This window comes from Sinohyriopsis cumingii, chromosome 1 (genome assembly GCF_028554795.1).
Source record: "Sinohyriopsis cumingii isolate HCF-2022 chromosome 1, ASM2855479v2, whole genome shotgun sequence".
Taxonomy (NCBI): Eukaryota; Metazoa; Mollusca; class Bivalvia; order Unionida; family Unionidae; genus Sinohyriopsis; species Sinohyriopsis cumingii.
The window spans coordinates 84,990,014-85,006,207 of record NC_142961.1 but is presented as its reverse complement, the minus strand read 5'-3'; the positions used below and the strand labels follow the sequence as shown (position 1 = coordinate 85,006,207).

The 16,194-nt window shown below is 33.7% G+C and overlaps 1 protein-coding gene across 1 annotated transcript in view; it reads right to left on the bottom strand.

The window, feature by feature from the left end:
• Nucleotides 1-16,194, bottom strand: part of LOC149807270 (uncharacterized) — a 55,995-nt gene that overhangs the window by 15,404 nt on the left and 24,397 nt on the right. Inside the window, exons 7-10 of the mRNA XM_089964275.1 lie at nucleotides 14,217-14,293; nucleotides 12,508-12,617; nucleotides 11,139-11,230; nucleotides 7,199-7,354 (exon numbers count right to left, since the gene is read on the bottom strand). Of these exons, the coding sequence (XP_089820401.1) occupies nucleotides 7,199-7,354; nucleotides 11,139-11,230; nucleotides 12,508-12,617; nucleotides 14,217-14,293 (435 nt within the window). The remainder of the gene's footprint in view (nucleotides 1-7,198; nucleotides 7,355-11,138; nucleotides 11,231-12,507; nucleotides 12,618-14,216; nucleotides 14,294-16,194) is intronic.

Here is a 16,194-nt window from a genome sequence, read left to right as displayed (position 1 = left end):
TTTTGTCAACTGAACCTAGTGAGGTAAGCATTATATATGTTGGACTGATTGTTTATGACCAATTATCATTTTCATTATCAAACTACACTATAGTGGTCCCTGACTATAAAGCCCCTCAGTATGCTGTGTCCTTTTTGTAACATGGGTATGGTCATGAATCCCATTCAATTGATGCCTCACTAACAATCACTCAGTATACTGATGTCCCTCTTATAACATGGGTATTATCAAGGATCTAATTCAACTGATAACTCGCTACACCACTCTCTCGATAATGTGCACCCTGATAACTCGCGAACCCACTTATAACCTGGGGTCAGGCCTGGATCGCATTTTTTTAAACCCGAAAATGACCCCAAATTGGTCCCTATTTGTTGAACTTGAAAATCGCAATCAAAATTGGTAATGGAAACTTTGATCTATCGCTCATTTTATCGTCGAAAACGGCAGATAGGACCTGGAAATTTTAATCAATGTCACGCCGAGTGGAGACAGTACTTAATAAATAAATACAAAATAAATAATTTTTTTATCAATTGAAATTTGTGTTCTAGTTTTATCTTTTAGTTCCTTTTAAGTGTAATTATCATAAATGCAATGTGTCCTCTTGTAATTAAATGTAAAATGCATCAATCTACCATAACAGCTATGTCTGCAAGCAAGTCTCTGAGAACCTAATTAAGTGCTGACTGTGTTTCAATAACTGACTTGCGGAAGTATTTCTTGTATTGTTGCAATGAATTAAAAGCTGGCCACCTTTGTATTATCATTTTAATTATGTCTTTTGAATCAAATAAAGGAGGTGAAAAAAAAGAAAAGTTACAAGGCACGAAAATCATACAAACTTAAAATCTAGTGGCCCTGGTCATATGTTGGGTGAACTCACTTCATTTGATCAATCGAACACTGTTAAAAATGTTATTGTGTATGTAACATAAACTACCTTAAATTAACCAAATCTCTCATAAATGTGATCAAAGATAACAAGGCAGCCAAGTGAAATAAATACTTCATAAAATAAAGAGCTTGATTTCATAGATATGGACCATTGTGGGCAAGTGAGTTTCGGAGATTTTTTTAACTGGCACTTAGAGATATCCTCAAGGATGATAAGAAATTTCATTATTACTTCCAGTAAAATCACGACATCAATATTGTACTAATTGAACAATACAAAAATTGAGTTTCAACGTAAACAATTGTCTCACAGAATAAATGTTGCATTTTTTTTAAAGAAAGGAATCTTGTTTGGTGGTGTATCAACAGTTAGTCTAGTTCCCTGCTTTGTGGACTCCCAATTTGGCAGGATACTTTTAAACACCACAACAGAAACCAGACTCATCAAGAAAACAAAAAGCAGTGATGTAATACACAGATTTTTTTCATACACGTTATGGTTGTTGAAACCAGTTGGAACGATCTTTCATACGTTGGACACTCTGAAAATAAATGTTATTTAAACAGAATAATGAACAACTTCATTAGAAAAAGCATGTTATTAAAAATTATTATCGACATGATTGTAATGTGAGGATTCAGTCATTAAACATCCCATTTCCTTTTTTTTTCAATTTTTGGAGGTCCCTCTGTAACTCGTGCCTTGCTTATAGTGCGGTCTATGTTTGTGGACCCGTTGTGCGTGAGTTATTGAGGGAGAGGTGTATAATGACCCTTACAAAACTGCTATCCCTTGAATAACATGAGTATGGTTATGGGTCTAATTCAATTTGATCGCTCATAATGAAGACCTAAGGTATACTGCTGTCCCTCTTATAACAAGGGTATGGTAATCTAACCCATTACAATGATCCCTCACAACATATACTGCTGTCCCTCTTATAATATGGGTATCGTCAAGGATCTAATTCAATTGATAACTCACTATAATGACCCTTACAATACTGCTATTCCTTATATAACATGAGTATGGTTATGGATCTCATTCAATTGATCACTCACAATAAAGCCCCTCAGTATACTGCTGTGCCTCTTATAACAAGGGTATGGTCATCTAACCCATTACATTGATCCCTCACAACATGTACTGCTGTCCCTCTTATAACATGGATATGGTCATGAATCCCATTAAACTGATCCCTCACTATAAGCCCTTTAGCATAATACTGTCCTTCTTATAAAATGGGTAATGTCATGGATCCCATTTAATTTATCCCTCACTATAAGCCCTTTAGCATAATAGTGTCCTTCTTATAACATGGGTATTGTCATGAATCCCATTAAACTAATCCCTCACTATGAAGCCCCTCAGCATACTGTTGTCCCTTTTGTAACATGAATGTGGTCATGGATCCAATTTAATTCATCCCTCTGTATACTGCTGTCCCTCTTATAACATGGGTGTTGTTATCAATCCATTATATGGATCCCTTATCATAATGCCCCTTGGTATACTGATGTTCCTCTTATAACATTAGTGTTGACATGGGTCCCACTAAATTATCTGAATTTTGTTTTATCACTGATACTTGAATTATTTAACTTTGTAGCTTTTGGCTAATAAGAACCAATTTAATATGATTTCACATCATTAAATCTACATTTGTTTGTTTTTATGCACTATTATGAAAGAGCCTTATTGTAAAATCCCTCTCTACAAGGCTTCCTCACTTATAATACAGATCATTTTTATGACTCCCATAAACCATGTCATAAGAGAGAGCACTTTAGTAACTGTTTTGTAACATAAACTGTATTACAAAGACAGAAGAGCTGATACTATAGATGCAATAGTTATTTGATTACCTTATATCTTACAAAATAATACAGAAAAGTAGATAATTTTTTTAGATCATCTTATAAAGAATGTATCAAGATTTCCTAAGCTGCTAGTATGCCTTCAACATTTCTGGATACAGTAAAGCTCTGATTATCTGCATATTGATTATCCAACATTATGGTTCATCCAATGAAAACCAAACTTGTAACTTACGGTTTTGGACATTTCATGACAGTATTATGGTTGATGAAAAACAATTTTTTTTAATAGGATTCCAAGCTGCTAATATTTGGAGTTTCAAATACAATGAAAATGCAAACAGGAGGTCTAAATGGGCCTGATATAGCTCACCTGGGTAGCTGAGATATGTAATCTTGTGAACGTAACAAAACTGGACAGGTGAAATAAAAGCTTGAAGCACACAGCTGCAACATTGTCTATTGATATTGATGTCATTTATCTTCTTTTGAAGACCACATATATGGCCAGAGGCAACTACTTGTTTTCATGTTTTATCAGCTTTTGGAACCAGCCTGTGTAGTCATATATTAAATACCATATTTAAAGAATAAAGTACACTGACTGACTGTAAACAATAAACAAAATATTAATACAATTTTTCCCCAAAAATGGAGCCTATGCATGGGTAATTTGAATGCTATAGTAAGCTCAAATTTTAAAATATTTCATTTTATCGATATCACTGCACAGGTATTAATGAATCAAATGGAGACATCTCATCCTGTGTGATTTTTATAGTAGGCACCTATAAGGAAAATTCTCATTTTTATAGTTTCCTCTTGCAAAAATAGTTGATAGGATGTAAACATGATTTAATAGTGTTACAAAAATAATTATAGTAATTTGGCAAAATATTAACATTAGGTTCTATGGGAACTGAATTAGCTGTATGTGCCCTACCGCAACAAACACACTAAATGGATAAAGGACCTGTCCAAAATATACCCAAATCTTTACTTACTATTTTGACTTCTTACAATGGTACTAACAGCTGTCTTGCTATGTGATCAGCATTAAGAGGTTAGTGTTAGGATTGGTTGTCCTGGTGTCAGGATAATGTGACTGGGTGGGACATCATGCTACATGTCTGTGGCATGACGCTCCAGTGCTAGACATCACTTTAAACTGCCACACTGCAGACATCATAGTGATATGACTAGAAAATTGTTAAGGCTACATTTAAAATCTAAATCACTCATACACACTTACTATTTTATCAGCCTGAATTCATTTGTAATATTAGGGACAAATTGTCTTTTGTATAAGTTTTAAACATTGTAAACTTACTGACCCAATTTTTATTCATGCTTCATTTAAAAAAACAGGTATCCTGTGATAGCTTATTAAAATGCTGTGTAATGCAATTGCTCAGCAGTAGGGGTGAAACAATTCATTGACATATCAATGCATCGATACTTTTTTGCTGTAATGATACATAAATCAATACAGAGAATTTATACAAAATGATACTGTATGCAAGTTATTTTAGCTTCAGTAGTCATTACAATTCATCTGAAACATCATCTGCAGTCACAGACACTCATTTTTATTAGTACAAAATGAAAAATCATATTGAGAATACTTGCTTGCTGTTAATAAATTAACAATAGGTGACATGGTTTGTAATCTGCCCTCCCCATTCCATGCTAATTATCTTAACCCACAACATTCCAAAAATATTCCACATGTATTATGAAGTATTTACTAATCATTTAATAAACAATTTTAAGTGAAGTTTCTGCATTGAATTACTATCAATTAATGACTTCTGTGCGAATTCTGTTTCTTGCCAATACTTCCTGTTTGTCATGGAGGGAATAAGCTAGCACTAATTTCTGATTGGTGGTTATCCGGTCCAGGTTAAACAATAACCACCAATCAGAAATTAGTGTAGCTTATTCCCTCCATGACAAACAGGAAGTATTGGCAAAGAAACAGAAACTTCGCACAGAAGTCATTAATTGATATGTAAAGTACTTTAAGCAGAGATGCCATACGGGTGTGCAATTGAATGAACTATGCAAAATTTTTACGAATTTGTAAACTTGGAGTACACTTAAGCGCAAGAACTCCTGCAAATTAGTTGAAAATCCTGCATGTGAAAATGTGTTCCGCAAAGTATACAATCTAGTTTTGGCTAACCATTCTTGTGGCGACATCTGTTTACACATCTGGGTTCTTCAAGCATGACATGAATGGTTGTTAAACTATTTTTGATTGGCACATGGTGACCAGGAATAAGCCATATTATGGTGTAGTTTGAACATTCCATGAGGGAAGTTTTACAAATGCATATTTAAAATATGGGCTACTTAGAAAACCCAAAAAGTCCGATTCCCAACATGGTTCATTACGATTTGATTCGGCAAATACCGGCTGATGGTACTGACAATGACAATAATTTTTAAAGTTATGAAGTATATTGGATTACTGGAGCTGGGAAAGTGTTAAAGGAGATACCACTGAGTGATTTTGAGCCAGAAAATGGTATCAAATACGAGTCAGATGTACATGTTGGATGGAATGAAATAGAGGGCATGAGGGTCAATCTCCCTTTCAGCAGTATTTTTAAATTCAATGTATAAAGGGCAGAATACTGAGCTTAATTAAAACACAAACAATTTAATGTTGATCTCAGTAGAGCTCTAAGAAAGTGGAGCAAGGAGAGAGAGACAGAGAAAGAGAGAGAGAGAGAGATTGAAAGTTTAGACAAATATTGAACTATGACCATTTCTTTCCCCACCCCTTCTTTTTTCCCACTCCCCCTTATTTCCCTTACAAAGGGGAAGGTCTCCCTTAAGATAAAATCCTGGCAGTATCTCTTTTTATATTGTACATGGGGAACAAATTTAGAATTTTTCTCTGTATGCAGAGATATTTAACCTGTGAATGAATGTGTCAATGGAATTAAGAAAATAAGCACAGAATCAGCGATGGTGCAGATTTCAAACTGCTCAAGTTTATCATCTTGTGTAAGGTAAAAAAAAAGTATAGAATAGGACAGGGTGTTGTCAATAGTTTTCCTTCTTCACTACAAGTTCATGTGGCCACATTAGTCTTTTGCATCTGCAGGAAGTACAATGTGATAGATTTTGATGGCATTCATCCTCATTCCCTTGCCTAGGTTTGTTAAATATGAGATTTTTTTTACATGAGGAAATTGCATTACTTCTTTTGTGTTGAAGATATCATCATAATGTCTTCCAAGTTTAAGTGAGACATGCAATTGGTAATAAGATGTTTTCAAAGCATTCATGCAGTGCAAAAACATAGGGCCTTGTGGCTATGAGTTAAATGGAGTCACCATTAAATAGCCTAAAATGCTGAATAAAACTCACTGACAACCAACAGGTAGTTGGTTTGAAAGTATTTTTGTTACTTTGTCATCAGTGAGAATATCATATAAATATATGGTAAATATGTTTTTCTGTAACCTGCATACTAGAAATACAACCAAGAATGTCAACATACATAAAAGGACACCAAGAAAATTCCAAAGAGAGAAAGTTGTTGTTGTTGTGGGGTTTAACACCATTTTTCAGCACACGATAGGCTATACATGGAAGCCAGTATTAATGGTGGAGGAAGAACCCGGGAAAACCCCGGAAAGAACCACCGACCCACAAGAAGCTACTGGCATGCTTTCTCACATACCCAAAGGGGGAAAGACCATCAAGTTAACATGTGTATCGATATGTATCATATCACAGGCTATGTATCATTAATTGTATTGATATGTGGCATGTGTATTGTTTTACCCCAACTCAGCAGTACAATTAAAAGCACATGTCCCTAAAAATCTGTCATAAATTATAGCTTATAAATGTGGGATTAACAAATCTTGTTTTTCAAAACTGGAATTAGATGACTGCAATTATTCAAGGTTATGGATGAAAAATGTACAGTTTTTAAAATTTGAATTAAAATCTAGCATTTTTCCCAATTTTGTCAAACTGTGTACATCTATGCAGGCAAAACCAGACTAATCAATGAGTTTACAATGATCACAATATATTACACGTCATATCTTGCTTCTGTAACTTTGAAATTTATTTATGAAAATTTGTTTAAAAAATTTCCACAATTTTCACCCACTTTCTGAAATGTCTGACAAATTTTATTACAGGTGGACCTCTCTGCATCTCAGGCACAATGATGCAAATGATGGAGGAAACATTTTCCTTTGAAACACAACCTACCTCCGAACTAAATTCCCACCACTCACAGTTTTTAAAATATAAAAAAAAAACAATCAAAATCTGAATCATATATCCTTTTAGTGAGTTTAGATAACTGAAAAATGTTGTACCATACAGTCAAGAGATCAGTGCTTTGATGAAAGACAGGACATCTTGCATAATAATTACATTGATCAACTGTGTAATCAGTGTCTATACACTATCTTGAATACAGATAAATGGATCAAGAAATAAAACTTGCCTGTATATAGGTCTGGATTTTTCTTGGATTTACTTTTTTTCACATAACTCTTTGCCTTAAAATCAGTAAAATCTGAGCTGTCTGTGTCAGAAAGATCCAATTCTTCCTCAAGACATCCAAGTCCATTCTGAACGGAGCTTAATTTTGGTTTGTGTCCTGTAAAAATTAAAAAAAGTAGTTCTTTGTAAGCTCTTTGTTTATCAAGAAAGCTATGGAAAAATTAGTCGTTTTTAACTTTGTGTACAATTGTATACATTACTATTTTAGATTAAAAATAGTCACAATGATTTAAAATATTACAGAATATACCTCCTAATAAGTCAGATCCAACTTGACTGAGATGTTTGAAACATTAGAGGTTTTATTAAATTTGACAAAAAATGTAACTCCATGATAACATCAGGCATCACAAATATCAAAATCACTCTAGGTTATAGTGAATTTCCCTGATAATATGAATCCCACTCCTAAAATCCTTCATTTTTCATAATTTTGGACAGACTGGGAATAGTGTTCAATTATTAAATGGGAGAAAAAATTCCCTGCAATCAGGGACTTCCCTGAAGAATCTTATGCCTGTAACATATTTCAAACTGTGACCATTTTTGTTCATTTTTTATCTTGCATATTGCTGTAACTAGCAAAATCTTCACAAGCACAACATTTTTATGAATTTAAAAAAAAATTAATAACAATAATTTAAGTTAGAATCATGTACTGTATCTATTTAGCTAGTCTCCCCATAACAAAATTCTATAAGTAGCCAAAATTATGTCAGTAATGACTGTAACTTGCTTCTCTGTGAAAACTTAATCTTTCACACTAAGTTTAGGAATTAACTTCCACTAAGCTTCCATAACACATGGTACTAATTATATGGAAAAATGGGAACCAGCCTGGAAATGGCTGAACATAGAATAGAGTATATACGAGTTTGGGTGGCCAGGACTGGTTAATGATGAAAGTTATTTTGTAGGAAAAACATTCTTTTGAGGGCTTATATTAGCTGTAAGTGAAAAAATAGAGACATTGTTTTATTGATGGAACTTCAGTCTTTTAACAGTCTTCAGTTTGGAACATTCACTACTGAAATTAGTTCCTGACTCTTTGATGTGGAATTGAAAGCACATGTTTCAAACACATGCAGGTCCAGAAAATGCTGTGGATCATATCTTTTCTCTACACAGAAGCTGACATCCAGGTTTTGTCTATACTGATAAATATAGGTTTGATCATAAGCATTAAGAAATTTTAAGTTATTGAATTTTTAATATCATGGTGTTTGCATAGGTTTACTATGGGAACTGAATTAGTACCATGAGTCCTCCAAATCCAGCACTCCTGGGATATGAGAAAATGCATCTTTCTTTTCTATATACAATGCAGTTGCTAAAAATAGTATATATGGAAAGCAACTCTTCCAAGAGCCTATTCTAGTTGTATACCCTAATCACCACTATGTGGCTACTCATATACTGGATATTCTCCAGTTTTTAATCCTGATAAATACATCAAAAATATCCTCACATCTGCAGAGAGGTGTGGAATGGCTTAATCATAATGTCATTATGTGTAAGTATTCTCATACACAAGCAAAATTTATGATAAATAATTTCCTTTTCTCCATCAAATACATTACCCAATCACATTAATATTTGGATAAAAGGGCAATGGAGAAGGAAATGCATGAGAATCCATCTTTTACCTTGGTCACCCCTTCAGAGTATGCTATGATATGGATTTCCATGTGAATGACAAAACCATTCTCATAACGACAGACAGCACAACTGAGGGATAATATCCCAACAGATCCAATTACCATGATGCTTTAGACAAAGAGAAATGAGAAATGTATATAAAGCAATATTTTCAGTGGCATATCCGATTCTGTCAGATCTCACAATACAATGAGCTAATAACCCCACCTTTGCCAAGAGGCCAAAGTGTGGGAAATTATATTTCCCGCTTTCACCAGAAGCATAAGTCTTTGCTGGCCCTGATTAATGTTTTCAGTGTGTTTCAGGTAGCGAATGCTAGCACTAAGTGGATCTTGGAACATAACTTCTCTTGAAGGGTCTATCAAGAAGAGGGAGAGAATGAACATTTTCTATTACCTGTGGATGGCAACTGGTTCTTGGTTATAAATATTGGTTGCATCATTAGAACTACCAAACCATCTGAACCGAATTGAAGTTAGTCTGGGTTGACCAAAACTCACTCTGCTAGCTGCAGCGAAATATATCCAGAAAAGCATGCTTTGCATGACAAGAGCTCAAACTTTGAAAACTGAGCCATATTAAAATCCATGAATGGTTCCAATTTGGAAACAATATGAGTGACCTGGATAGTTCAGATTAAAGTTGACCAACTAATCAGGGACATCCCTGTCATGACCTATATCTGTTCTCCCATGAAATGGCTTGCTGGACAGATTAGTTAGGAACCCGGACAGCAGAATATGGCATGGACAGCTTCTGCATAGTGTGGAAAACTCAGATAAGGTTGGCGAAGGTTGGCAAAAGTTCCCATTTCCTGAGACATACAGGCAATCTTGCTCTTTTCTAGTCAACAGGAGTACTTATGCCCACTGTGCTGCTAAAAGAATTGGAGTAAGATTTCATGTCAAGCATGTGATTAATCAAAATTTGTGATGAGAGGTGAGAAAAAAGTGCCATAAATCATTATCTCTAATGTGATGTAAAAGGTCAATCTTCTCACCTGAGATTCAAGCACAATATTCAATTTTATAATATCCCGCTTTTTCTGCTCCAGCTCTCTCGAACTGATGGTTACCTATGGGAATTTACAAGCAATCTTGAGATGGGGTAGACCCACAAGGGCATCCAACACTGTTTTGGCAACTGACAGTGTTGAAATAAAGGTTCTCTGATATCCACTGTCTTGGCTCTTTAGCATTTTAACATGCCTTTCATTTTTTCTGCATAACAGTGGACCAAGTGCATTCTTACAAACTTGTGTATGCAATGCAATATTTAGATGAAGGACATTCAGTACACCTGAGGAACATCTGGTTTGTCTCCTCTGAGACCTTTCACCTTTTAACTAACAAATCTAGTTAGTTGTCATTGTATACCTTCAATATAATGAATAATAAAGGGGTGCAAATTATACATCAATAATGCACCAGTGTTATAATGTATGAAAAAGTAGAGAAATTCAAAAGTGACGAAAATGGTATATTTGCATAAAAACAGCGAATGCATAAAAACAACATGGTATGAGACTAAGTACACAACAGTGTAAAAATGTACCCAGAAAGATGCCTAAGAAAAGGGGAAAAAATCATGAAGCAAAGAAAATACAAAAATATTTAAAAAACCCATAGCAACTCCAATGTACTTTTGAATGTATCCTGGTATGATGTTACAATCTACTGAGCAAAAGCCTAAAGTGAAGAACATCTGGTATATGGGTAGCCATCACCAAGTGGAGCCATGAGAGGTAATTATAATACATGTAGCATTCTATATAATAACTGTAAATAGATGGAAAAGACGTTTTTCATCTTTCACGGAGTGCTGGATTTATGTGGTAGCAGAAGTTAATTCTTAACATTAATTTGATTGGTTACTATATTGTACAGAAAAATACAGAACTTCAGTAAACTGAAAACCTCAAAAATCCCAAAATTGGGATTAATCTAGAAAGTTGTATTTGGTACTGTTCTATCATCAACTGTAAATTCATTTACTTTCATTAATGTTATTTTCTGTAAATCTTCGAAATAATGAAATTTTTCTTGATAACTTTGATCATGGATTGGAAAAAGAAGTTTTCCTAAAATCCATAATTTTTTAATCCAAATGTGAAATTGACAGTCTCTCTCTCTCTCTCTCTACTATATATATATATATATATATATATATATATATATATATATATATATATATATATATATATATATATATATGCATTTCACCATTAATTCTGGTCTTCAATGGGGTGGATGTTTTTCGTTTCATCAGGGACTCCATAAAATCCATCTTGCCCTTCAAATCCATCATCATAGACCTGCAAATTTTGACAAGAAGGGTTATAAAAATCATCATATAATGAAAACAGGATTACTACTAATTGCACATTATATACCAGCCCAGTGTCCAAGGACTATATGTGGGAATAACAATGCATGGCTGACCCTGGAGATTACTGACCAATAGGTCTCGACATCTTGGACCTCTAGTCAAGGTGTGAAGTCTTGAACTAAACTTATGGTGCAGAAACCATTATTTTCTTATTAAACAAATCATGAAAATGACCACTTAATTTTATAGCACAGAAATTACCCTAAGCACAAGCCATCCACAGAGTATGGTCAAGGAATTTACTCTAGAGCATAGGTTATTTTGCAAAACACATTTTTAAGCCATAACCACCTTGACCTTTGTTCCTAAAATAAACAGGCCTCTTCTGTACCTTAAAAACATGCCATCCACAAATTTTAGTCCTGTGGTCTAGAACTAAAGCTATTATGCACGAAACATTTCTTTCTGTCACATGACCTTGACCTGTGGCCTTTTTGACCAAAAAATTAACAGGTTTCTTCCTGACCTCAACTGCAAGCCATCCACAATGTTTGGTCCTAGTCTGTGATGTAGAACCAATGTTATCATGAAGAAACCATGTTTCTTTTTTCAGTCACAGTTATCCTGTCTTTTCACCTTTTGACTACAAACTCAGCAGATTTCTTCTTTACCCCAAGTGCAAGCTATTCAGCAAGATTATTCTAGGTTTGTGGGGAAAATCTAATGTTATTGTGCAGAAACCATGTTATCTGTTTCGTCACAACGACCTTGTCATTTCACCTTGAGACCCTGAAATAATAATGCCTTCTTCCTTAAACCAAATGCAAGCCATCCTCAAAGTCTAGTAAATGTAAAGGGCAGAAAATTCACCTTATTGTGCAGAAACAAAAATGAAACAGATGGAAGAACAGACAGAGAACAGCATAACATTAAAAGCTCCACCTTATGGCAGGCATCTAAAAAAAAACTGTTCTGAAATGTGTAATATTGTACTTTTGAGAATGCATTTTCTAATTCCAAAAATAAGCATGATGAAGGATAAGCCATGGTAAAAAAATAACATATATGTTAACTAAACTGTAACTAGTTTGTCAGCCAAACTAAAATTTATGTGAATGTACATAACTGGTGAAATTTATCAAATAAAGCATAGATAAGCATTTTGAATAAATGTTTAAACTGCAAATATTATAAGATGTTAATATACTGTTCCAAATAATAGTTTCTTTGTTTTGTTATTAATATATTTATTTATTTGGTTACCTGAGATCTGATGTTTCCAGCCCGTCATACTGTCTGGGTGATGTAAGTGATGCATTTCCAGCCAAGTTGGGTGAGAATTTACTAGGACTAAGAGAAATTGTCTGAACTGTCTGTGATAATAAAAGAATCTGGTCAGATACACACATGAAAACAATCAGATTATTTAATCAACCAATTCAATGGTTGTCAAAAGCAGACATAGAGGAAATATTGTTGAGTCATATATACAAGTTATAACATGAAATGTTTTTGAATTTTAAAGAAATTTGTTATGTGATGCTTTGCTAGCTTAACCAGGGTTTATTCATGGATGTGTGATTGTGGAATTCATTCAAATATCTTAAATATTTGTCCTGAAAAACAACTGATTGAATGAAAATCACACATCACATTTATAACTCAACCATTATTTTTTGCTAATCCCTCCTATATTTAGAAAATTCACCCCTTGTTTTCAAATGGAATGTTGAACTTGCCCCCTTCCCTCAATGTCCAGTTAAAGAATAAACCCTGCTTAACATGGAAATTATAATGTCTTTTACATATTTAATATAAAATTTTGCAGAAATTTAGGATGTATATATAGTTCATTAAAAAATTTCTCTGTAATGTGTGATATAAATTATATTGAGATGCCATGGATATTATGCTTATGTCCTGTGTAATGTGTGATATAATTATATTCAGATGCCGTGGATATTATGTCCTCTGTAATGTGTGATATGAATTATATCTGGATGCCATGGATATTATGCTTATATCCTGTGTAATGTGTGATATGAATTATATTTGGATGCCATGGATATTATGCTTATATCCTGTGTTAAATGTGATAATAATACTTAATAATGTGCTGTAGCAAAAGCACATATTAATAAACTTCTGCATTATATGGTATAAGAGTAATGATCAGTAAATCAGTTTCTACATTTAAAAATATGCTGAACCAAACTATAAACTCTAACTTCAAAAATACTTAATTCCGAGTAAAAATCCATAACATTAGTATAATTACAATATTTTGCTCTATTAGTATTGGTTAAATTTGTATGCTTAGACATTTTTATGGCAACAAGGATTTACAATGAAAGGAATTTGTAAAAACAAATTTGTTTATACAAGTTACTTACCAGATCTAGATGTACCAACTGCAGAATATATTCATGTTTACTTTGGTGCTTTATTGTACAGCAACACAATAGGTTATTTAGCACTAAGGTAATTAGAGTAAAGTGTCTTGCCTAAAGACACACCACCTACTCACCAACCTAATTCACCAGTAAACAGAATGGGCTGATCCAATAGTAGGATTCAAACGCACACACTATGATCAGGCATGCTAACCACTAAGTCATTGTGGGTTCCTGCTTTCATTATTTGCCTCTTACAACATGCAGGAGAGAGAGCATCTGGCCTGTTCTACATCCCCTAGCCTGCTAGGGGTTCCTGATATTTCCTAAAATTAAGGGTTTGGCACAACTACTTATTTTTTATCTTTATTTTTTGTTTGGTGGTCTATATACATGCAGCTACTTACTAACCAGCCTAGCTGGTCCAGACAATTTAGTGATATGTGAGTTAGACTGTGGGACAGACAAACAAAATTCTTGACCATGACAATTCAAATTTGTCTGCCCATTATTACATTTGTTTGATGATAAAAGATGACAACTATCAGAGGATATGAAAATAATTTCTCGAATACTCACTCTATCCAAATGATCTTGCCGTCTTTCAAGCTCTCTCCTATTGAAAATGAAATTGGAAAGCTCCATCTCAATTTTTACTGCAAAAGAAAACTATATTGAAACTATTCAGACTGTATTGTAACAACTCTTTTAACTTGAAACTTAGGAGACCAGAGTGACATAAAACAGTACAGAAAGTATGGCACTTAACTATGTAAAGCTGAACAATATTGTAGGCTCTCAATATAACAGTAATCATGGTTCCTCTTACAACACTGTGAACAGTCCTTGGCTTCAGCATACTAAGTTAACATTTTGTGTTAATTGCTGCTTTTTTCATTTAATTCAAGTTGTTGGTTTGCTATTATACCTGATTTGATTTCACATAAAGCATACACTATTATTAGGTAGTTTTTGCCTCAAATGTATCTATTTATACTCAGTATTGTATACAACAAACACTCCAACCTCCCCTTACAGGTGAGACTGAATATAAAAAACTTTTATGGTTCCAACTGAAAAAAGTACTATACTGGATTGGTTTTGTGTATATGATGCAGAAACACACTGTCAGGTATTTCTGTCAAGTCAACTGGAGTAAATTGCATTGCCCAAAGAAACAACACAGTAGCCAAACTAGCAAACTTATCAGATGGCAGTATCAGATTTCATACCCTTTCTATTTTGAGTCTAGCATGCTAACCAGTAAGCCATCATGGATTCCATGAGGGACTGCTGAACAGACGAATGTGAAAGTTGTTAATATATGAAGAATAAATAGACATGTATGATGAATGTAACATGTATATGCACACAGCCATATATGAGACAGGGGCATTAAAATGCAAGTTCAAGAAGAGAAAATATATATAAATTAACAAACTCCTCAAAACCAACAACTGGTATAATGAAATCCCCATAAAGTCAAAATTTGTATTATGTACCAAATTTTAATATCATAATTTTTCCCAAGTAAACTATGGTAGGAAAGCCTAAGAAAGATTCCATTTATCTGATTATCTGTCTTCTTTTTATTCTAATCATTCCAATAAATGTCAAAAAAGCAAACAGAATTTTTAATTTATGCACTCTTACACACACAGAAAGACATTATCTCATAATTACATTCTTTTTTCTCTTTCTCATCGCATAAATGCTTTCCAAATCTCGCAATGTACACATAAATAAATTCTCTGTCTACCTCAAATCATGTGAAAAAATGGACATTTTTGGATTTACAAAATTACATTGGTTTCTCTGCTTAAAAATGATGCCTGGTATCGATGATGTTGCGCTTCTACAGCTACTTATAAATAGAAAGACTTGTATACTGACACTTGATGTACCCTGAGTAAACCAGACACCTGACAAACCCAAAATTTAAATTTGGTCCCATGGTTTTCAGTTTTGAGGGTTTTTAATGTGCATCATATGATTGATTTATTATGGTTACCCGCAAAAAAATATGAATGTTTCACCCTCATGTTTCTAATGAATTTCTATCACAGAATATTGCTTTGATTTATATTCTCTGATGAAAATAGAAAAAGGTCATGAAAATTTGAAATGCAGACATACAAGACATATTCATATTACACGTATAACTGATACACCTTACCCGACAGATGGCTCAGTACCATTTAAGATATTTCAAAATCTATAAAGGTTTGTTTGCCATTCTTTCAATAATTTTCAAAGTGCTATATATAATACTGATAAATTCATACAAGAAGATGAATGCTCTGTCAAAAGGTTTTCAATAGTTCCTGATAACTATTCTACCACCACCACTACTACCCATCCCCCAAACAAAATAGCAGTGCAAAAAAATATTTAAATGTACAGACTATATTTTTGTCATTTAGAAATGTGTTCAGAACATGAAGCCTCCTCCACAAAGCATAAAATGACCTAAATGTAAACCTTATAAACCAAGGTGGACAGACAAATGGACAGACATACTGTTAGACATAGGTAATATAATGTGCCCTAACCAATG